Here is a 23,656-nt window from a genome sequence, read left to right as displayed (position 1 = left end):
TAGAAAATGCAATAGCTGAAACTCTCACTCTTATTCTAAAACATGTTCCAAAAGAAGGAAAGAACATTTGCAAACAAATTCAATGAAAGTTTTTACTTTATAAATGTTTATTAATGAATATTTTCCTTAGGAGGAGGTACAAAATAATTGATAAGTATATGCAGGGTGGGGCAAAAGTAAGTTTACATTTGTGAATACATGAAACAGAGTTCATTTTTATATTATTATATATTAATTATTGTATTAGTTTCCATACGAACAATTGTAAACTTACTTTTGTTCCACCCTGTACTTGCAGTTTCTTCTCTGGGGATCACTAAAGCATCCCTTGAAGTAGAGGCAATTCTCTTACTACTAAGAACTTGCATTTACATAACTAATTTATTATAAAAGAAAGAACCTCCTTTCTTATACTAAAGAAAATAATGTCATTCCAAGTAATCAGTTAGCCTTCAATTAAAAAGCTTAAATGAATGAAATAATCTTTGTTTCATAAATTTATGATTAGGGTCACAGAAGGCTTTTTTTCTCTTATGTACTAACATTTAATAATATGAAATATGCCTAAGACATTATATTATTTGAGATAAATAATAGCAAGTCTACTGAAATGAATTGATAATGGAAAGTGGTTATATAAAATATGGTATGAAATTTATCATAAACTATAATCATAAAAGTTATTATGGTGTTTCAGTGCAGCCTCAAGTCAAAGCCCAACTATGTTATGAATATACTAAGTAAATTAGAGTAAAATTTAAAGTGTGGTTTTAATTGTAATGATCATTACTCATTGGTGTACTGAATAAGGTTCAAAATCTAAGTAATATTAATGCTTACACAGGTATAGTGCTTTAGAAATGGTCAAATGAATCCCTATATTGTTTAATCTTTATTTGCTTCAGTTTCCATATCTGAAAAAATGGAGAAAATAATAAAACCTCCAAATAAAAGTGTTGTAAGTATAAAAATAGAAACTTGTATATTATTAGGGAAAGTATTTAGAACATAGTACACACTCAACAACTGTTGTTGGATTTTTGTTTGTTATTGTTATATTTTTACATTTCAGCAGCACGATTTCTTTGTGAGTCTTAAACATAAATATGGTTACTACAATTTTTTAAATGAGGAGGGAAAATGGAGAATCAGAGTAACATGACTTGGCCAAGTGTATACATCTCGTCAGGTGGAGAACTGTCATTAGAATTCAATATGTCCTGACACAAATTTAAATGCTCTTTCCACTATTCCTGTGAATAGTTATGATCAAAACACCTAGACTTTGTATTACAGCTACAACCACATCCCCATGACTTGAAATAGCTATAGTTCCTGAGCAGTATCTATCAGGGGGCACCTAAAAACTGATGAGAAGGGAAAGGACAAAAAGAAAAACATATGCAATGTATTCCCTTCCACCTGAGTTACCCATATAAACATTGAATACTCAAAACTTTCAAGGAGAATAAGATATTTAGCTTGAAATTCCATTAGTTAGGTGACAGTCAAAAATTTACAATGGATATTAGAACTAATTATATAAGATCTCAATAGAGCTACTCCAACATAATATAAAAGACCCAAACAACATTTTACAAACATTTAAAATACCAAAATAATAAAGCATGCTGTTAGTATTGATGAGGTGTCAAAATAAAAGATTGAAAGTGAGGTTCTTTACATAATAATTTAGATTTTTATGATTAATTTCAGGAAGATTTTATTCTTTGAGTACTACTTCTACTTGGTCAAAATATTAATGGACTATAAATTACATTCAAAATAAGTATATGAAGCAAAATAAAAATAGCAATGGAACAATATGACAGATCCATCCCCAAATATAAAGTAAATGATAAATAAATGGGTACATAATTCACAATGAGTGCAAATATACAAAATATCCTGCATCATTTTTCCAACTTTATCAGCACAATAAAATTATATACGTTTTAACTGTTTAAACATCATATTTAAATAAACTTATTTTCTATCAACCATAATTTAGTATATATTCACAGGTAATATATACTTTATAATTTGGCAAAGAAAATGCATATTATTTATAAATTCACAAAGAATATAAACTTGGGTCATTTTGTTAGGCATGTATACAGCATGTACAATTTACAGATAGAATTTGGGTAAAAATATATAAAAGTAGATTATATCTTTAATGTCTCCTCAGACAAAATGCTGAATATGCTTACTGTGTCAGAGGAAAAATGAATAATTAAATCTGTAGATAATTTGAAAGTAACCACTGTAAATAAGAAAATGGCTGACTATAGTGTCATGATAATTTTGCTTTATAAATATTAATTACACATAACTTTGGAAAAGCATTGAAATATATAAGATACATAACCAACTAAATATTTTTTTAGATATCAGTTCATTTAAACATAATAAAATGTGTTTGAAGCAAACAGTTGAAATTAACATGTTTTATGAGAAGTGAAACGGCCAAAAGTTCTTAAAATGAACAGAAACACAATACACTTTAAAATGAAACATGCACCATGGTTATGGTTTGTGGTGATTTCTACTATACCTTTCTTTAGTCCAGGAATGAAAGCTAAAAAGAGAGTTTAATAAAGTTAAACACATTATATTAATATAAGTAAACAAATGTAAATTATAATATATTTCAATGTATTTTCAACTTCATTTTGCAAAGAATGTAATGGCTGAGATAGATTAGTTAGAAAACCAATAGCCCAGGAAATCTGCTTGCTGTGATATTTTTTTCTAAAATCAGAAAAAGCCTATGCTATATGCTGGCTTCTTGGGAAGCAATGATTGGTCCTTAACCTAAAGCTACTGTATTGTTGCATTTTGCAAAAACTTGGCAGATTTTTAGCTTCATTTTCTAGGTTAGCAAAGTATAGCCGTACATTGAAATTTCAGTTTCTCTCGTGGAACCTCCTACAAGAAATGTGGTATTAGAGGAGGAATATTTTTTACTTAGGTTTCTCTTTCTGCAAATCTGATGTGGAAAAAAGTAATGGGAAAAAAATAAAATAATCAACAGACTAACATGAGATGGCCCAAAAGAAGAATTCTTATCTTGGTTTAGATACTTTTTCTATAATATAGCTATTTTCACAACTACAGTTTCATTTATTTTTACAATTAGAATATGGGAAATTGGAGATTATTATCATTATTTTCCACAAAAATAAGTTTAGGCATCGCATTAAGTGACTTCTTTCAAAACACTGAGATTATACTTGACCTCGGACCAATAACAAAACTCTATTTTTAAACAAAACAATTATATGTTTATAAAAACTTCAAAATGTGCTGATCTGGCCAAAAGCCTCTCAGATTTATTCTTTGTAAAATATAAGGCCAGCAATATATATATATATATATATATATATATATATATATATATATATATATGGATAAAAACTTTAAAAATAAACATTGTGAACTTGTGTTAAAATGTTTTTGAATAAAATTAAAATACTATGTAATTAAAGACATATTAAATGTTTAGAGAGAATGAATAGGTCAGAGATAGAAAAGTGAAGGTGAAAGTAATGTTCCTATGCAATGCTGAGGATGAGTGAGAGAGCATTGTAAAATATTTTAAGTGTTGTTGACACATACCATACATTTATGTTTCATCATAAAGTGTTTTATCTATAGGGTTGCTCAAAAACTGTATACACACACTTTGAATAATTATAAAGGAAGCATTTATTCAAATACATTTCATTTTCAAAATTGAACTAACAGCTGTTAAAGTATGTATATATTTTGAGGGGACACCTTCTATAAGCAATGTAATTTAATGGTAATATACAAGGAAGTATCAAAACAGTGCTTTCACAAGTCACTTCAGGTAGGATTGATCATCTAAATAAATTTCACAACTCCCACCCCTAAATAATCATTCTATTTCAATAACTACTGTGAGCACATGCATACACACAAAAATTCTAATTTACTATTGTAATAAATAACCAACTCGTGTAATCTTTAAATGTAGAGTTTTCAAACATACTTGAGTGAAAAAAAGGCTGCTTTATGCAGAGAAACAATGAAGTGCTTGCTTTCATTTTGAAGACTGCAATTTCATTGTAGTCTAGACCTTAGCTATCAAATCCTTTCTAATTTGATAACTGAAAAGGTTAGGAAAAAATTGAATGTGATGGATCTAGACTTATTTCTAATGGTAAAGAGGTACAAATAAAAGAAACAAAACAAGTGACATGACAACAATAAACCTGATAAAAAGAACACCTTTAAAAAAACATCCCAGGGGATTTTTAGCTCCCAAATTAAAAAATGAAAATTAGTTTATAATCCTCTAAAGTCAAATATTGATCATTTTTTCATTAAAATTCAGGATAATAAACAGATTCTGTATAAAATTTTCAAGAATGACTGTAAGAGGCATTTAAATTCATCATGTGAAACATGGTAAAAAGAAAAAAAAATGAGGAACCTTTTCTGCCCTGTAAGGTAATAATATATGCTGGCACAGAAATTAATAAATACATCCATTATAGTTACAAAGTATTTTTCATAAAGTCCATCTCCAAATGTATACTTAAATTTCAAGCTGCTTCTTAAAGTTTAAAGATTTATTATTTGATATTGTTAAAGCATTTACACTGTTCAGGATTTTTGCAAGATGAAGGTGAGCACAGTCCTAGTCCTTTGAAATATTACAGTTGCTTTGAATCACTATGACAGAAGTGAAATTTATTAATACAACCAAATGTTATGTTATGAATGACTATGTATATCATCAATGTGTAACTGAAAATGTAATTTTACTAATACACAGAATGAATACAGCTCACAAGTTAAATATGTTTCCACTGAGAAAATTGTTTTCAGGTTATTAAGTATTCTGAAAATTTATTAATTAAAAAACTAAAACAAAATAATTGTTCAGATATTTTTACTTGCATTAATCTACTTATATAAAAACCATGGGTGGTGTTCATCACGTCCAGAAGAACCACTGCAACCAAGTGGAAGGAAGTCAGTCCTGCAGGGGTTGTCTTGGAAATGGCTGCACCCTCCCCAAGCTGTTTCCCTGAGCTGTTTCCTATAAGGGCCGGGTTTGAGGCAGGAACCCACCCTCAGAGCATGGAGGCAGATCTTTCTAAAGTGTGTCGTGCGCCAGCACGGCCAGGGGTGAACCTGAATGAGGGTGGCTGAAAGGCTTAGAAAAGACAGACAAGAGAATGAAAGCCGGGTCTTGGTGGGACACTGCTTCTCTGAGAGATAGCGACCACGCCCACAGCCATGCCTTTATTTTATAGCAGATGCTACAAGGCAAAGTAAGGGCGTGACCAAGATATTTACAACATACTCCTGGGTTTCAATCCTACTCAACTACATGCACCTGAACTCTATCAAGCCTACATCACTCAGGCACATGGGGACATGTGTTTGGACCATAGGTTCAAGCTTACAACTGCAGCTGTTGGCCATAATTGTGCTGGGAGAGCCCTGCCCTCCAAGCTGGGACTTGCACGTGGCAATGAGAGGACTATGCCCTCTCATCAGTCCAAGGCTTAAACCTGTCCAAAACATTGTAGCGGCTCCCCACAATAAAGATTTAATTCTGTTTCTTTGTTACTAATGTTGTGGCCCCAATCCATAACAAAGAAACAATTTCCAGAGAATGAGGCCCAGGAATCAGGATTTTAAAAGGATTCCCAGGTGATTCTAATGTGTAGCCAAGTTTGAGAACCACTGCTATAGAAAATATTAAAAATATATCTAAGCGTGCAATTCTTTGTCCAAAAAATAAGCATGTTCAAAAATTAAATGAAGAAAATTTGGATATACTCCATGGAGATTTTCACACATATTTGAGTGATGATTCCATTGATTCCACAGATGATGCTAAAAGGAAAATTTTCCCATAGAATTTCTTAATAGTATTACTCCTTCGGGAATGTTGTGTCATAAATTAAAATTGAAAGTGGGTGCAATCATCATGCTATTGAGAAATTTCAATAGTAAGTGGGGTCTTTGTAATGGTACCAGATTTATTATCAAAAGATTAGGACCTAACATTATCAAAGCTGACGTATTAACAGGATCTGCAGAGGGAGAGGTTGTTCTGATTCCAAGAATTAATTTGTCCCCATCTGACACTGGCCTCCCATTTAAATTGATTCGACGATCGTTTCCCGTGATGCCAGCATTTGTGATGAATGTTAATAAATCACAAGGACAGCCCTAACCGGTTTGGCTCAGTGGATGGAGCATCAACCTGCAGGCTCAAGAGTCCTAGGTTCAATTCCGGTCAAGGGCATATACCTTGGTTACGGGCACATCCCCAGTAGGGGGGTGTGCAGGAGGCAGCTGATTGATGTTTCTCTCTCATCAATGTTTCTAATTCTCTATCCCTCTCCCTTCCTCTCTGTAAAAAATCAATAAAATATATTTTAAAAATAAATAAATAAATAAAAATAAATCACAAGGACAAACTCTAGACAAAGTAGGCATATTCCTACCTGAACCCGTTTTTGCACATGATCAGTTATATGTTGCTTTCTCTCGAGTTTGAAGAGTAGGTAACGTTACAATTAAAGTTCTAAGTACTTCATCACAAGGGAAATTAGTCAAGCACTCTGAAAGTGTTTTCACTCTTAATGTGGTTTATAGGGAGATATTAGAATAAGTTTAATCACTTTATCAGTCATTGTTTGCATCACTGTCGTTTTTATATCCTGTTTTTGTCGTTTTTATATCATGCCTCTGTTGTTGTTATAACCTTTTGTTACTGTTTATTTATTAATAAATTTATATATTATATTCATATACATTTTACTAATTTCCTTTCATCTCTCACACTTCTATTATAGAGAAAGGGCAAATAGCAATATTTAAATATTTCTGCTAATTGATTCCCTTTTAAAAAATATATATATGTTATTGATTTTTTACAGAGAGGAAGGGAGCGGAATAGAGAGTTAGGAACATCGATGAGAGAGAAGCATCGATCAGCTGCCTCCTGCACACTCTCCACTGGGGATGTGCCCACAACCAAGGTACATGCCCTTGACCAGAATTGAACCTGGGACCCTTCAGTCCACAGGCCGATGCTCTATCCACTGTGCCAAACTGGGTAGGGCAATTAATTCCCTTTTAATGTGCACAAATTTCGTGCACTGGGCTACTAGTGCAATAATAATATTAAAATTTAAGTTTCTGTATGTGCTTAGTTTGAATTATAACTGAGTTTTTAATATTATTTTCTGAATATATAGCCCCCAAAATATTTTAATTAGTAAATTAAAATAATAGGAAGTAATGGGAATCTTGTATTACAGAGTTTAAATTAAGGAAACATGCTTTATAATAAAAATTAGAGTCCCAATGTACAAAATTCATGCAAAGGTAGGCCCTGGCAGCCCCAGCTACCTAGGCCCTCACAACTCTGGCTTCATCTGGAAGGTTGTCCGGAAGGTCCTCCAGAGGGTTATTCCACTGTTGGGCCTTTAGGTGGATTTGCATATTATGCTTTTATTATTATAGATGTAGCTCCTATTTACTCTTAAGCCACATAAAATTGCTAAATTGTATCATTAGAACACTACCAAAACAGGCTGCATTATTGTATATGAACATATTTTAATATTTTATTTATAACCCTAGCACAAATATTTAAGCACCCATGCACATCAGAGAACTCTGCCTAATGTGAAAAACATAATTACAAATAAATAGATAATGTTTGTATAGCTTAAAGGTAAAAAGAGCTCACTACAAAATTGATAGTATTAAAATACTTGTTAATGCAGTATCATGCATCAATCTATAACTGCCATTTATTTCAGTAGAGTAGTAACAGTTGTACTTATTTTATTATGCATAATTTTAGAGTCACATCATAAAGCTACTTTAATGAAATTTTAAAAGGTAATAATTTTTGTAGGTAAATAAAATTAAAATAATTTTAAGGACATTCATTGGGAAATCATCAGATATCTTTGCCACTAGAGTCAATTGAAGGATAATTTTTTATATAAGTATTAAATAAATATTTAGATATTTATTCAATACATTATCTCTGTCTCCTTAACTAAGTACATTGCAATATTTATTTTGCTTCCAGAGAAAAATCTGCTAAATCAAGTTTAAATTTACCTGAAACTTAACAGTTCTAAGTTATTATAGGCTAACTTTTGTGAACAAGTTCCTTAATTATTTCCTCATGTGAGCCCCACAAGGTTTGGTACTGAAAATCACGGAACATTCCACAGTCAGTATGAAAAAACACACAACAATGTAAGTGAATATCATAATGCTAAATTAATAGACCAGTACCTAATTTTCTTTGAATAATGCTAATTTTAAAGCATTCTACAAGATGTTCCAACATATTCAATTCTTCTTGATGTTGAATTCAAATCACCCCAGTGCATCTCCAGCTGATTACAAAACTAATAAGCTGTGGCATCAATGTACTTATGTAGATTGCATGGAGTCTAAACCACAAAATAGAGAAGAGCAAATCAAATTTTCTGTTCAAATTGTGTGAAAGGTTAAGTTTACAAATACAAAGTCTGCAAGATGATTAATGTAATATTTTTATTTACATTAAAAGCAATGTTGCAAACATTAAATAAATTTCTCATCCCTGTATATTAAACTTTCTATCCAAATCTCTCTGGGTCCTGAGTTTTTATAAAAGTTAATTTACTAATAGATCAAACAAATATTCATTTCAAAATTGATAACAACTAAAGTCATGGTGTTGGCTTTATTATGGAAGTCATCAAAGTCTTAGAAAGAAGAATTATACATTTTAATTAAATATGTAATTACCATTTTCCACATCAATGGAATACTGGTTGACCAAACTCTTGCTGTACCATATCAAATGGCTCCTTCTTCTTTATAGCCCGAGTTGTTTGACTTTTTAAATTTCTGAAATTAACTAATTTTTCCTATTCATCCCAAAATCTTTGTAATCTATAATCTATTGGTTACATTTTCTAAGCTTTTATTTGGGGGGTACCTTTGGTACCACTATAACAGTACTTTCAAACACCTTCTTTTTTTCAAATTGATAGTGTCCTAGCACCTTAAAGAGCAAAGAGGTACAACTTATATTTTATCTAAAATAAAACAAGTTCACAGGCCAAGGACCAGAGTCCTTAGAAAGCCATCTTATTACCATAGTTAGCTACTTATTAATAAAGAAAAGGAAGCAAAGGAGAGTTTGAACACTGAGTCTGTTTCACCAGGAAGCTACAGCTTCAAACCCTGAAAAAGGGCAGGCAGCATTGTCACCCCTTCCTTCCCCCCTCTGGTTCAGATTGTGTGTGCCCTGGAGGGGCAATAGGGGAAGGAAAAGACATGCACAATAAAGTCAAAATGGTGCAGGGAGAAGTGTTGGACCATAGAGACCTGCCAGTCTAATCTGGGGAAAAGATTGAGTGGGATGTGGACCCCTAATGCAAGCCTGCAAAATATTATTTTGAACAAGCTTCTGGCTTCTCCTAAGCCTGAGAATACATAATGCCAAGAGAACAAAACTTTCTCTTTCTCTCTCTCTCTCTCTCTCTCTCTCTCTCTCTCTCTCTCTCTCTCTCTCCCTCGCCACTCACTCCACACTGATTGTTCTCCAGTTCTCTACCACCTGGGAACACGTGACCCTGTGGGTCTAGTGCAGGGGTGGGCAAACTTTTTGACTCGAGGGCCACAATGGGTTCTTAAACTGGTGCAGCCGTGGGCAAACTACGGCCTGCAGGCCGGATCTGGCCCATTTGAAATGAATAAAACTAAAAAAAAAAAAAAAAAAAAAAAAGACCGTACCCTTTTATGTAATGATGTTTACTTTGAATTTATATTAGTTCACACAAACACTCCATCCATGCTTTTGTTCCGGCCCTCCGGTCCAGTTTAAGAACCCATTGTGGCCCTCGAGTCAAAAAGTTTGCCCACCCCTGGTCAGTGGCCACCTGGAGCCTGCAGACTGCATGGACTATGAATCAGAAATTCTAAACACTGTTTTTTACTGTGGACCTACTGAAGACAGGGTTGGACTTTTTTTTTTTTTGAGGGAAATGGGACACTGGAAGTCCGGGAGCAGGGGCAACCATCACCAACAAACCACCTTTCTACATCACAGTCCCTTGAGTGGGTCCTTGGAATTCTTTCCTTGCAACTTCATGGGAGAGCCTCGTCACCATAACAGCAATCTGACTCAGCATCCTTAGTGTGTGTGTGTGTGTGTGTGTGTGTGAATGGGATCAAGAGAACGAAATGGCTTAAAGGGTAGAAACTTGAAGCTAGAAGATGAATAAATTCTGGAGACCTAAGGTACAGTGTGGTGAGTATATTGTATTTTATTATATACTTTAGAATTTCTAGGAGACTAGATCTCTCCTGGAAAATAAATTACAATTATGTGATGTGATAGAGGTGGCAGTTAAAGCTACAGTGGCAATCATATTTTAATATATGAATGTATTAAATCAACACATTGTACACCTTAAACTTGCACAATGTTATATGTCAAATTTAAATAGTAAATGAAATTACTTGTCTAATATCTATACAACTACTTAGAAGTAGAATTAGAATTCATGTTTTCTCTATCGAAGAACTCATACACTATGAAATACTACTATCAACTGGCAATTTCAAGAGATGGCAACAATATGTATATGCAAGCATTTTTGCCCAAGGCAAAATTTATTGTAGGGAATTATCAAAAGATCAGTGCTTTTTAAAACATATTTTTGGGGGGAATTAAAATTTAGATGAATATTATATGTAATTTTACTCCTCATGTACACAGCAATTGACAAGAGAAGATCAAGATGATACTTAAAGAAGTAAAATGTTGGTTTGACAAACCCAAGACATGACAATGCCAACTAAAATTAGTAATCTGAGCCGGAACCGGTTTGGCTCAGTGGATAGAGCATCAGCCTGCGGACTGAAAGGTCCCAGGTTCGATTCTGGTCAAGGGCATGTACCTGGGTTGCGGGCACATCCCCAGTGGGGGATGTGCAGGAGGCAGCTGATCGATGTTTCTCTCTCATCGATGTTTCTAACTCTCTATCTCTCTCCCTCTCTGTAAAAAATCAATAAAAAAAAAATAAAATAAATAAAAAAAATTAGTAATCTGTAGTTTATGTTTGTCCTAAAGAGAAATAGAATGCAATTCCTCATTTTCCCAAAAGAATTAAGGCAAAAAGTCTCATCTCGAAATCTGACTTTAATGTTTTAAATGGTTAAAAACCATATGGAGAGAATCTGCCCTATCAGTATAATTTCTTTTGACAGTTACAATTAAGAGAAGAAAAAATCTGAGATATACAAGACTGGATACCCTAGAGAAAAAAAAAAATCATACGGACACATTATTTTGTCATCTGCTTTTCTCCAAATAATTTGGCTTCATTAATCACATTGGAAAACTCTTCCAAACAGCACAAATGTTCATTTCAAAACCTCAGGTTAGGTTAGTTATTTAAGAGAGGAGATTCTTCTTTTTAGAATTATGCAGACTCCTAAAAAGGAGCTCAAGAAAATTGGAGCAGGCTTTCTTATTGTTTTGTTGATGGTTTATTTTGCTGTACAGAGGCTTTTATTTTGATGTTGTCCCATTTGTTTATTTTCTCATTAGTTTCCATGGCCCTAGGAGCTGTATCTGTGAAGATATTGTTTCGGCATATATCTGAGATTTTGCTGCCTGTGGATTCCTCTTCTAGGAATATATCCCAAGAAACTAGAAACACCAATCAGAAAGGATATATGCACCCCTATGTTCATAGCAGCACAATTTACCATAGCTCAGATTTGGAAACAGCCTAAATGCCCATCAGCAGACCAGTGGATTAGAAAACTGTGGTACATCTACACAATAGAATACTATGTTGCGGTAAAAAAGGAAGGAATTCTTACCATTTGTAACCTCATGGAGGAACTGGAGAGCATTATGCTAAGTGAAATAAGTCAGTCAGAGAAAGATAAATATCACATGATCTCACTCATTTGTGGCATAAAATGAACAACATAAACTGATGAACAAAAACAGATCCAGAGACAGAAGCATCGATCAGACCATCAAACCTCAGAGGGAAGGTAGGGAAGGATGGGGGTAAGGGGAAGAGATCAACCAAAGGACTTGTATGCATGCATATAAGCCTAACCCAGTGATGGCGAACCTTTTGAGCTCGGTGTGTCAGCATTTTGAAAAACCCTAACTTAACTCTGGTGCCGTGTCACATATAGAAAGTTTTTGATATTTGCAACCATAGTAAAACAAAGATTTATATTTTTAATATTTATTTTACATATTTAAATGCCATTTAAGAAAGAAAAATCAACCAAAAAAATGAGTTCGTGTGTCACCTCTGACACGCGTGTCATAGGTTCGCCATCACTGGCCTAACCAATGGACACAGACACCAGTGAGGTGAGGGCATGAGTTGGGGTGGGGGGAGGGCAATGGGGAATAATCAACCAATCAATAAGAAAATTAGAGCATGAAGGACTGAAGTTTTCATTAAAGCAGAGGTGGGAATTGGTATCACAGTCCATTGAAAGTTTCTACCAAGGTCCTTGTTCCACTACTTTAAGAGGTACATGAAAGAATGTTGATAATATACAAATTTAAATGGTCGTGAGAAATTCCAAAAGTGAAAGCTTGAGGAGCTGGATCCATTTTTTTTTTTTTCAGTTGGGCAAGGAAAATACTAAGAAATCAATATTTCTGAAATCTGCTGCTCAGCTATCCAAAATGCTTGAAACAATTGCAGCTCTCAAACATTTCACACTTTTTATTGTTCAATATTCAGACTAAATTAAGATAATTTTAAAATAAGACTAAATGGTATCTCTGGTCTTTTTCTGTGCATAAAGAAATTGATTTTAAAGCCTGTTTTCTTGCTTGTTTTAATGCAGGCAAGTTATATAGTGTGCAATCTGTATACTAGAAAAGGATTTAATTTTTTAATCTCTTCCTTATGAAATTTATTATGACTTTCTTTTAATCAGTTTATCCAAGTTTAGAAGCTTTGGCTAACTTGTCAATGAACCTATATGAGTTGTGTACATAGAAAAATACAAGAGATGAAACTCAATTATATCTAGAGCAGGGGTGGGCAAACTTTTTGACTCGAGGGCCACAATGGGTTGTTAAACTGGACCAGAGGGCTGGAACAAAAGCATGGATGGAGTGTTTGTGTGAACTAATATAAATTCAAAGTAAACATCATTAAATAAAAGGGTACGGTCTTTTTTTTCAATAGTTTTATTCATTTCAAATGGGCCGGATCCAGCCCGCAGGCCGTAGTTTGCCCACGGCTGATCTAGAGGCATGTTCTGTGATAAAATAAAGCTTTCCTTTAAAAAGAAGTTACTTTTGCCCTGACTGGTTTGGCTCAGTGGATAGAGCATCGGCCTGGGGACTGAAGGGTCCCAGGTTTGATTCCGGTCAAGGGCATGTACCTTGGTTGTGGGCACATCCCCAGTGGGGAGTGTGCAGGAGGCAGCTGATCGATGTTTTTCTCTCATCGATGTTTCTAACTCTCTTTCCCTCTCCCTTCCTCTCTGTAAAAAAATCAATAAAATACATTTAAATAAATAAATGAATAAATACAAAGAATTTACTTTTTATAGTAAAACTAGAGACCCAGTGAACGAATTTATGTACCTTAAAAGGAATTGTGGGCCGTGAGACTGCGGTGAGCAGAGGGGCAGGTCTTGGGCCATCCTCTGCTCCCCTGCCTGGTCCTTCTTCCATGGCCCCTTGTTCCCTGTCTGCTGGCAGCCCCGCTCTCACGTGCTGACGACACCAGCCCCCATCACACCTGCCGTCTGACAGTGCTGAATGATTGAGGCCAGCGTCAGGTGCTGGCAGTAGGTGTGAGCAGCAGCTCCAGCACCAACAGCGGGTGTGAGTACCAGGCAGGACTGTTGCATGCAGGAGCTAAGAATTTTCAGTAACCACCAGAGGCTCGCCCCAGTGACAGTGACTAGCACCGTGCCTTGGTCTGGCACCCATGCTCACTTGCTCCACCATCCCACTGTGGCTAATGCTATCCATGTTCCGCATGCGCCCCCTGGTTGTCAGTGCACATCACAGTGACTGGTTGTTCAGTTGTTCCACTATTCAGTCTATTTGCATATTAGCCTTTTATTATATAGACTAGAGGCCCGGTGCACAAAAATTTGTACAATGGTGGGGGAGGGGGGGTTGGGGGGTGTCCCTCAGCCCCACTTGTGCCCTCTCACAGTCTGGGACCCCTCAGGAGATAACCACCTGCTGGCTTAGCCCGCTCCTCAGGTGGCAGATGGCAAGCCCGATCCCTCAGTGCCTGCCCCACCTCCCCGGGTCACACACATGCCAGGGCCGATCTGGGGGTTGGGGCACCGCCCCGGGTCGTTTTGCACATGGGACACCCTGGGAGGGTCGCACACAGTACACCAGGGGGCGGGCTGATCGCTGCTGCCCCGCCTGATCGCCCTGGGTCAGATAACACATGGGATTCCCGTAGCCCTGGGTCACAGATAGCAGACCCGGATGGCGGCAGAGCAGACGGGATGGCGATATCCCGCCCCAACACCCTGGGTCACAAATAGCAGGCCCAGATGGCGGCGGGGCAGGCGGTATGACGCTGTCCCTCCCTGCCTGCAGTATGCAAATTAGCCGCCATCTTTGTTGGCAGTTAATTTGCATATCACGCTGATTAGCCAATGGGAGGCGTAGTGAAGGTATGGTCAATTACCATGTTTGTCTATTATTAGATAGGATTTGAAACCTTTTCCTCACATTTTCACCAACTTGTTTGCTCTATAACAAATTTTAAAACTCTGTATAAAGAAAATAGTGGTTAAAATCTCTGTATAAGTGGACATGATGTCAGAAAATGGCTTTTACTAAAATATTTGAAGTTATTATTTCATTAGTAAAATTCAATTTTATAAATTTCGCAGAGTATTAGTCTTCGTGTAGTAACATAGTTTTCTAAAAATATTATGTTCTGCCCACTGCTTCTGGTATAGTTTGGAGACAATAAGATTTCATGGGAGAAATGATTTTATTTATAATATGTATATCTATATTTGTGTTACAAACATATATTACAAAAATATTATGTATTTTTCTATTACATATAGTATATGTGACAGAAAACCATAAAGAAAATAGATCACATGGCTACAATTTGAAAATTATCTGCTAAAATTCTATTTTGGGCAGAGGTTGATAGATATTTATACATTAAAGCATGATTTTTAAAAATCCATAACAAATATTAACTAATTTCAAAATCATATATTTAACTGTCATAAATATTGCATAGTTCTTCAAAGCAATGTTTTGTTAATTTTACTTTAAATTTTTCTAAAAATTGAGACACATAGTAAACTATTTATTGAGAATGTGTTTTCCCCAATGCATCAATTTAGAGAGATATCTGAACTGACTACTTAAAATTTTCAAATAAATTGATTATTTTATTATGCATATCTTATTATTTGCATATCATATATTTAAACAGACAAAATGATTAGAAGAAAAAGTATGGTGTTGGAAGTGCCATCTGACTTGATGATTCTCTTTATGTATGTTTTCATCCTCTCACATGCTATGTTAGAGCCTACTGAGATTGTAATTTTTTGTAAAAATCACAGTGAATTAATACCAGTTGAATCATTGCTAAGTAGTACTTTATTATTGCCAATCATATATTGTTTCTCATATATATATATATATATATATTAATATATTTTATTGATTTCATAGAGGAATGGCAAAGGAGAGAGAAATCAAAACATCAATGAGAGAGAATCATTGATTGGCTGCCCTCTGCACACCCCACAATGGAGGTCAAGTCCACAACCCAGAAATGTGACCTGACAGGGAATCAAATTGTCATAGGTAAAGGCTAAAACACTAAGCCACACTGGCTGGGCTCTCACATATATTAATGGGTCTTTTTTGACAGGGTATAAACACAAGCTTTGGCATCAATTTTTATTCTTGAACCTAGTTGGTTAATTACTTGTTTTATTTTAATATATGGAGAAATAAATTAACATTGACACATTAAGCCATTTCTAAAACAAATAGTCTCAGGCTATTTTTATTGTTTCAACAATTTGGGACATTATATTGAAGAAAATTTATAAAAGGAAAATGTATTAGAAGATGTCTTTTTCAATTAGGACAATTAAAAAAATGAGTTGAAGTTCATATCCGTGTTTACCTGACATCAAAAAAGTATGACTTTTTTCCTAAATTATTTTAAAAATGAGTTTTTAATGGCAATATCCATGTGTAATTGCTGTTCATATTATTATTTCATTTTATATTTCAAATATTAATGGATAAACTGACATATGGAAATCTGGAAATAGATTTTAGCAATAAACAGGAAGAGACATTTTCCACATGAATAAAAATTGGTTATCTACTGTAGAGAACCAATCATCTTAGATGATATGTTGATAAATATTTTATGTCAGCAAAGAACAAAGCATAAAAGACCGTGACACAAACAAAAAGATGGAATGAAAGGTAGAAACAAGCTATTTCAAACTGAATAAATTGAAAGTTTATATGCACAGGAAGAGGAGAAGTATGAAGGACTTATCACTCTGACAGATTAACTGACTGCACAAGACATGTTAAAAAGATTTTGTTAATAAATCAAATGCTATCTGCCTTAGAAATCATTTACATTTTATAATTAGAAGACAAAGATTCAAGATAATGGCTCTTTGGATAATAAAAATCCTATATAATAAAGAGGTGATACGCTAATTTGCACAAGATGGCCATCCCCATATGGTCATAAGATGCCACCACAGATGGCTGACAGGGGAGGGCAGTTATGGGTGATCAGGCCAGCAGGGGAGGGCAAGTTAGGGGCGATCAGGCTGGCAGGGGAGGGCAGTTGGGGGCGACCACGCTGGCAGGGGAGATCACTTGGGGGGGACCAGGCTTGCAGGGAGGGCAGTTAGGTGCAACCAGGCCAGCAGATGAGAGCAGTAGGGGGCAATTGGGATGGCAGGGGAGGGCAGTTGGGAGCGATCAGGCTGGCAGGGGAGTGGTTAGGGCGTACTCAGGCTGGCAGCAGAAACAGTTAGGGGCAATCAGGTAGGCAGGGAGGCAGGCAGGTGAGCGGTTGGGAGCTAGCATTTGGACATCCCCCAAGGGGTTCCAGATTGTAGAGGGTGCAGGCTGGTTTGAGGGACACCATTCCCCGCCCCCAGTCAGTGCACAAATTTCATGCACCGGGCCTCTAGTATGAATATAACATTTTTTATATTTGTAAAAGGACAGCATATCATTAAGAGAAAGAATATTGCTTAAGATATATTTTTGCATAATAAAGAAGGATATATAAATATTTCATACAGTATAAATTTGATTTCATATTCACTTGATTTCCTAAGTATTAATTTCTTCTTTCCTTAGCTAAGTTTCTTTAAACATAAAATTATAATGTTTCTGCTAACCAGGATGGGGAATTGGTACACTGATTAGGTAAAATATGCATATTAGAATTGCTAAAAATCTGAAGGAAATTCAGCCTAAGAAAATTTAAACCATGACCAACCAAGGCATTTATTTAAAATCTATGCTACTCTTGTCTAGTCCTCTAATGCTCATTGTGCTTAGATGAAACTTTACAAAACAAAGGTATACATGAAAGGGAAATTTCAATGTTCTAGGCAGGTCCCTTGACCCCATGATCCCTAAAATAGCAATACTTTCTTATTCTGTTTTTACATATGTACTGTATCATACAGAAAAGTTAACAATGTTCACTCATTTTATATAGTAAATTTACTGAAAAAAATTCCAAAAGTGATTCTAACTTTTTAAAATATTTTTTCACATAGAATTAATTTCAAGTTCTACATGTACTTTTATTTGTAAAAATTAAAGAAATATTTTATAATTAAGTTAAATACCCAAACTACAATGTATTTTTCAAAAAAATGAGCATCAGTTATTTTCATATGTTCCTTAAAATTTAAAATATTATTCCAGAATTTCAGGTGTCAAGAGAAAGATATTCATATGCTAAATAATAATGTGATTTAAATAAAACCTTAAAACTGTGTTTTGTTTCTACTGGAAGATATTTCTTTGTTTTGAATATAGATTATCCACATAGGCTGATTAAGTTAAACAATCTATAATAATAAAAATGTAATATGCTAATTAGACCAGATGACTTCCAGACATCATTCCAGACATCCTTCCTGATGAAGCCAGGGCTGAGGGAAGCCAGCCGGTCCCAGGTGCCTGTAGGCAGCCTGGGGAAAGCAAGCCCAGGTTCCTGGTGCCTGCCAGTGACTGGAAGAGGGAAGCCCGGATCCCAGGTGCTGAAGGGAAGCTGGTGCTGGCAGCCGGGGGAAGGAAGGCCTACTCTTGCACGAATTTTGTGCATCAGGCCTCTAGTTAATATATAAGTTTGAACTAAATATGCATTAATATATAATTATTTTTGTTAAACTTTTTTTAAAAAAAATATATTTTATTGATTCTTTACAGAGAGAAAGGGAGAGAGATAGTCAGAAACATCTATGAAAGAGAAACATAGATCAGGTGCCTCCTGCACATCTCCCACTGGGGATGTGCCCGCAACCCAGGTACATGCCCTTGACCGAAATCGAACCTGGGACCCTTCAGTCCACAGGCCGACGCTCTATCCACTGAGCCAAACCGGCATTTTTGTTAAACTTTTATTATTTCCTATATATAATTGAATAACATAAAAACAATGAAAAGATAGTCATACATTTTTGAACATTAAACCACATTATGCAAATATCAATAAACTGAAGATCTATTTAAAAAAAACACTGTCATTTTGAAAAATGGGCACTTTCAGGGATGTATACACATTCCCACTTATCACTTTGTCTTTAGTTCAAATAATTTAAATGAGATATGTTAGAAAGGAGATATAATTCACAATGAATTATATAAGGTGAGTCAAGGATTTAGGAGTCATAAGAGAATGTAACAGTTATACTAATAAGAAAGCACGGAGCCACTAAACGTAAAAACATTAAAAAGTATGTGTGACTTCTTGTCAAAAAAAAAAAAGTCTGTCAAAACAAATCCTTTACATAGGTAAAACTATCTTCAAACAATTTATAATCCGGGGGAAAATATACAATACATGAAGAAGCATATAATAATTTATAAGTAAACTAGAGGCCCAGTGCACAAATTTGTGCATGGTTGGAGTTCCTCTGGGTGGCCGGCAGGGATCGGGCAGAAACGCGCAGTCCAATGCCACCTATAGCTCCTACCTGCTGCTCCCGCTCATCCTGGCCCCACTGTGCCAGCCGTGGGCTCACACCAAATCAGTCCCAATGAGGAGAGGCTCACACTGCCACAGCAGCACTTGCCAGCCATGAGCCCTGCATCTGGCGCCCAGCCAAGGGAAGTGGCCTGCAGGATCATCAAGCTGAAACTGGCTCTCTGACATCCCCAAGGGGTCCTGGATTGCGAGAGGGCACAATCCCAGGCTGAGGGACCCCACCGGTGCACGATCGGTTTAGGGAGGGACTGCAGCAATCAATCCAGAAAGTCAGCAATCTATGAATAATCCAGAACCCAGTATTTATCTCCTCTGCCACACACCCTCCCTCCCAGCCAGTGAGCAAGATAATTACTCTCAAGTCAAGCTAAGTGCCCCCCAGTCACAGTGGCCCAATGCTGACATACAAAGGATACAAATAATTCTCACTCTGGCATAAAAGTGACAACTTTCTTGGAAGAAAAGCAAATACTGTAAATTTCTCAAAGCCTTCCTGAAACATTTTTTAAAGTAATTTTTACTTCTTTAGAAAAAATGCATACATGGCAAACCATCTGTAATAAAAGGCCCATTCTATAAAATTTTACCTGGTCCTACTCATATCTGCAATCATAACCATATTTACAGACAAATACTAATAAAAGAGTAATATGCTAATTAGACTGGGAGACCTTCCAGGAGACCTTCCAGGTGTTCTTCAGGACAAAGCCATGGTGGCAGGGCCAAGGTAGAGGTGGTTAGAGGCTAAGAGGGGAGGGCAGTTGTGGGTAATCTGGCTGGTGGGGGGTGGGGCCGTTGGGGGCAAGCAGGCCATCAGTGGGGGTCAGTTGGAGGTGATCAGGACAGAGGGGGGACAGTTTGGAGTGAGAAGGCCAGCAGGGGGACACTTAGGGATGAGCAGGCCAGTGGGGATGGGAGGTAGGGGCGAGCAGGCCAGCAAGGGGGGCAGTTTGGGGTGATCAGGCTGGCAGGGGGGCTTTTGGGGGCAAGCAGGCCTGCAGGCAGAGTGGTTAGAGGCAATCAGGCAGGCAGGCAGGCAGGTGAGCGTTTAGGAGCCAGCAGTCCAGGATTATGAGAGGAATGTCCGACTGCTAGTTTAGGCCCAATCCCTGTAAACTGGCAAGACATTTTTCGAGGGGTCTCAAATTGGAGAGGGTGCAGGCCAGGCTGAGGAACACACCCTCCCCGATGCACGATTTTTGTGCACTGGGTCACTAGTAAAAGAATAAAAATAAATAAAAAATAATAAGCCAAAATAGTGTCTGGCACAAATGAGCACTTGATAAATATTTGTTGAATGAATGGCACCCTTGAGTGCCAATATGTCAAAATTACCCTGTGACATTCCTTCCAGCTCAGTGAAAAAGAGCAAAAACTAGGAGACTGTCAAGGGCAGGGGGAAAAAAATGGACACATATGTAATACCCTTTGTAATACTTTAAGCAATAAAAAAATAAATAAATAAAATAAAATAAAATAAAATAAACAAAAAAACCCCCAAAACTTAATTATTTAGTGTGTGTCCATATCAAGCCTATTTCTCATCCTTTTTAGGCAAATTTTCTATATGGCCTTTTTGTCCGACTTTTGTCGAAGCTATTTCTGTTATAATAAACAGTTTTCTGTATCACTAACTTGATTTGCCAAATCATGAGTCCTCCACCAATAAGAGCTCTGGAACTCTACATCCTTTATGATTTTTAATCTTGAAAGAAGAAATGAAAATTTATGCCATTACTTTTTTGGACAGAATTCCCAAATCTGAAATACCAAGTAAAGAATCTCTGACATCCATTGAACCAAAAAAATATTTATGTTTCATGCGTTAATATGTATTGAGAATTCTTTGGTGAAAAATAATATGGTCTCAGACCACCTGATGCTTATATTTAAAAAAAAATTCAATCCAGTGGAAGACATGTTAATGTACCGACCTCCATTTAGCATTTTAGAGCAGTTTTGTCATTCTGTCATTGGTATACTGTCTACCAGTAAATGGTTTAACTTCAGTGAATCACTTCATTTTTTTTCCAGCCACAGTTTACATTCAATATCATTCCACACCAGTTCCAGTTGTACAGCAAAGTGCATTGAGTCAGTCAGAGAAAGATAAATATCATATGATCTCACTCATTTGAGGATTATAATGAACAACATAAACTGATGAACAAAAACAGATCCAGACACAGAGAAGCATCACTTTAAAATGACCATTTTTTAAGGTAAGGTGGCATTTTCCTACAGGTTATTGATTCCAATCACTTCTATGTAAGTAAAGAAAGAGATCATAGAATATGGACTCACTGAAACAATATTTAGTACTTTAAAATTTAAAATCTAATCAAACAGCTAGTATCTCTCACCCTATCCTTCTCCGTATATATTGCAGTGGGAAAGTTTATGATTGAAAATGTTGCTAATATTACAAGGTTCAAAAAACTGGAGTACATACAAATTTCACCTGATTTGCAGGTGCTTGCAATCACTTTACAAGCATTACCCTTAAGAATATACACATTTTAGCCCAGCTGGTGTGGCTCAGCGGGTTCAGTTCCTAGTCAGGACACATGCTTGGATTGCAGGCTTGCTCCCCATTAGGGGGCATGCAGGAGGCAACTGATGGATGATGCTTGTCTCTCATCAATGTTTCTATCTCTCTATCCTTCACCCTTCCTCTCTCTCTAAAAATCAATAAAAACATATTTTTTTAAAAAGAATGCACATAAACATGATTTCAAATGGAAGAAATTCCTTGTTTTTCAAAGGATATATAAACAACAGATTGTCTCAGTAGAAATAATTATTCAAAAATAATTTATTAGATAAAGAAATGTCTAAAAGATGCATATGTAGTATCATAGAATATAAAAAATGATTCTGTTGACTAAGTATTTGGGATGTGTTCTATTTTTATTGCTGTTGAATTTGACAATATATTTAAAGTGTCTAAATTTGAGTACAGAGTAGAAAGATAAGTGACTCAGTTTTAATTTTTTAAAATTGATTTCAGAGAGCAAGGAATAAGGAGAGAGAGAGAAACATCAATGATGAGAGAGAAGCATTGATTGGCTGCCTACTGCATGCCCCACACTGGGTATCAAACCCGCAGCTCAGGATTGTCCCCTGACTAGGAATTGAACAGTGACCGCCTGGTTCATAGGTTGGTGCTCAACTATTGAGACACACTGACTGAGCAAGTGACTGAGTTTTCAAATGTCCACCATTACATTGCTTACTTGGTATGTAGCCTCTCCTAACAATGTGCTTTGCAAAGTCAATACATAATTACAATTCAAACAACTTAGCCAATAATTCACCTTCTTATATTTTCATAAAGTAATGTTGATTAAGATGACATTTAGAATTTTTTTAATATATTTTATTGATTTTTTTTACAGAGAGGAAGGGAGAGAGATAGAGAGTTAGAAACATCGATGAGAGAGAAACATTGATCAGCTGCCTCCTGCACATCTCCTACTGGGGATGTGCCCGCAACCCAGGTACACGCCCTTGACCGGAATCGAACCTGGGACCTTTCAGTCCACAGGCTGACGCTCTATCCACTAAGCCAAACCGGTTTCGGCTGGAATTTTTTACTCATGGCAATATTTGTTACCACTTCTCTATACTTCACTTATGTGGGATATGGAAGTACAAATGAAATGTTTATCACATAGCAAGAAAATGAAGTCATTTCATTAGTTTACATTGGCTGAGCAATCAAGAAAGTTACTTGGTCTATTGTGTTAATGTATACTCCCAAATTAATATTTAATACTGCATAAGATGTATCATTACTGATCATGTTTATAACATTGATTTAGGAGAGGAATTGGTATAACTCAGATATTATTATAAATATTGGCATATCCATAAATGTGCAACACAATAATAATTCTATATAGGTCATTCTCTAAGTATATAAGGAAACTTCAAAAAGAAGGGCAGAAGAAAATAACAAAAAAAGAATATGGAAGTAAAAGAAGGAAGACATATAAATACTCCAAATATTGTATTGTGTCATAAAATATTAAATATTATATAACATTATATGTAGGATATCCCAAAAATGTATACACACACTTTGAATAATTATAAAGGCAGTGTTTATTAAAATACATTTAATTTTCAAAATTGAGCTATCAGCTATTAAATGTGTACTATACATTTTTGGGAAATACCATGTACTAGTATGTGTAAATATATACATAATTTTATTTTGTTTTTAGATTATTTGTTTTGTACTAAAATACCATTTTCATACTCACTTTATCCGGATGGATTCATCTTTGATCTAAAAGGAAGTCTCTGCTATAAATGTAAGAGAACTCAGAAAATGAGTTGTTAAACTTGCCCAAGCT

The 23,656-nt window shown here is 35.6% G+C and overlaps 1 protein-coding gene across 1 annotated transcript in view; it reads right to left on the bottom strand.

Moving 5' to 3' along the window:
* Positions 1–23,656, bottom strand: part of PCDH11X (protocadherin 11 X-linked) — a 972,549-nt gene that overhangs the window by 169,849 nt on the left and 779,044 nt on the right. Inside the window, exon 7 of the mRNA XM_081115087.1 lies at positions 2,558–2,581. Coding sequence (XP_080971213.1) covers positions 2,558–2,581 — 24 coding nt within the window. The remainder of the gene's footprint in view (positions 1–2,557; positions 2,582–23,656) is intronic.

The sequence above is a fragment of the Myotis nattereri genome (assembly GCF_964212035.1).
Source record: "Myotis nattereri genome assembly, chromosome: X".
NCBI lineage: Eukaryota > Metazoa > Chordata > Mammalia > Chiroptera > Vespertilionidae > Myotis > Myotis nattereri.
Note: the sequence above shows the minus strand (reverse complement) of the source record. Positions and strands in the feature narration are given on the sequence as shown.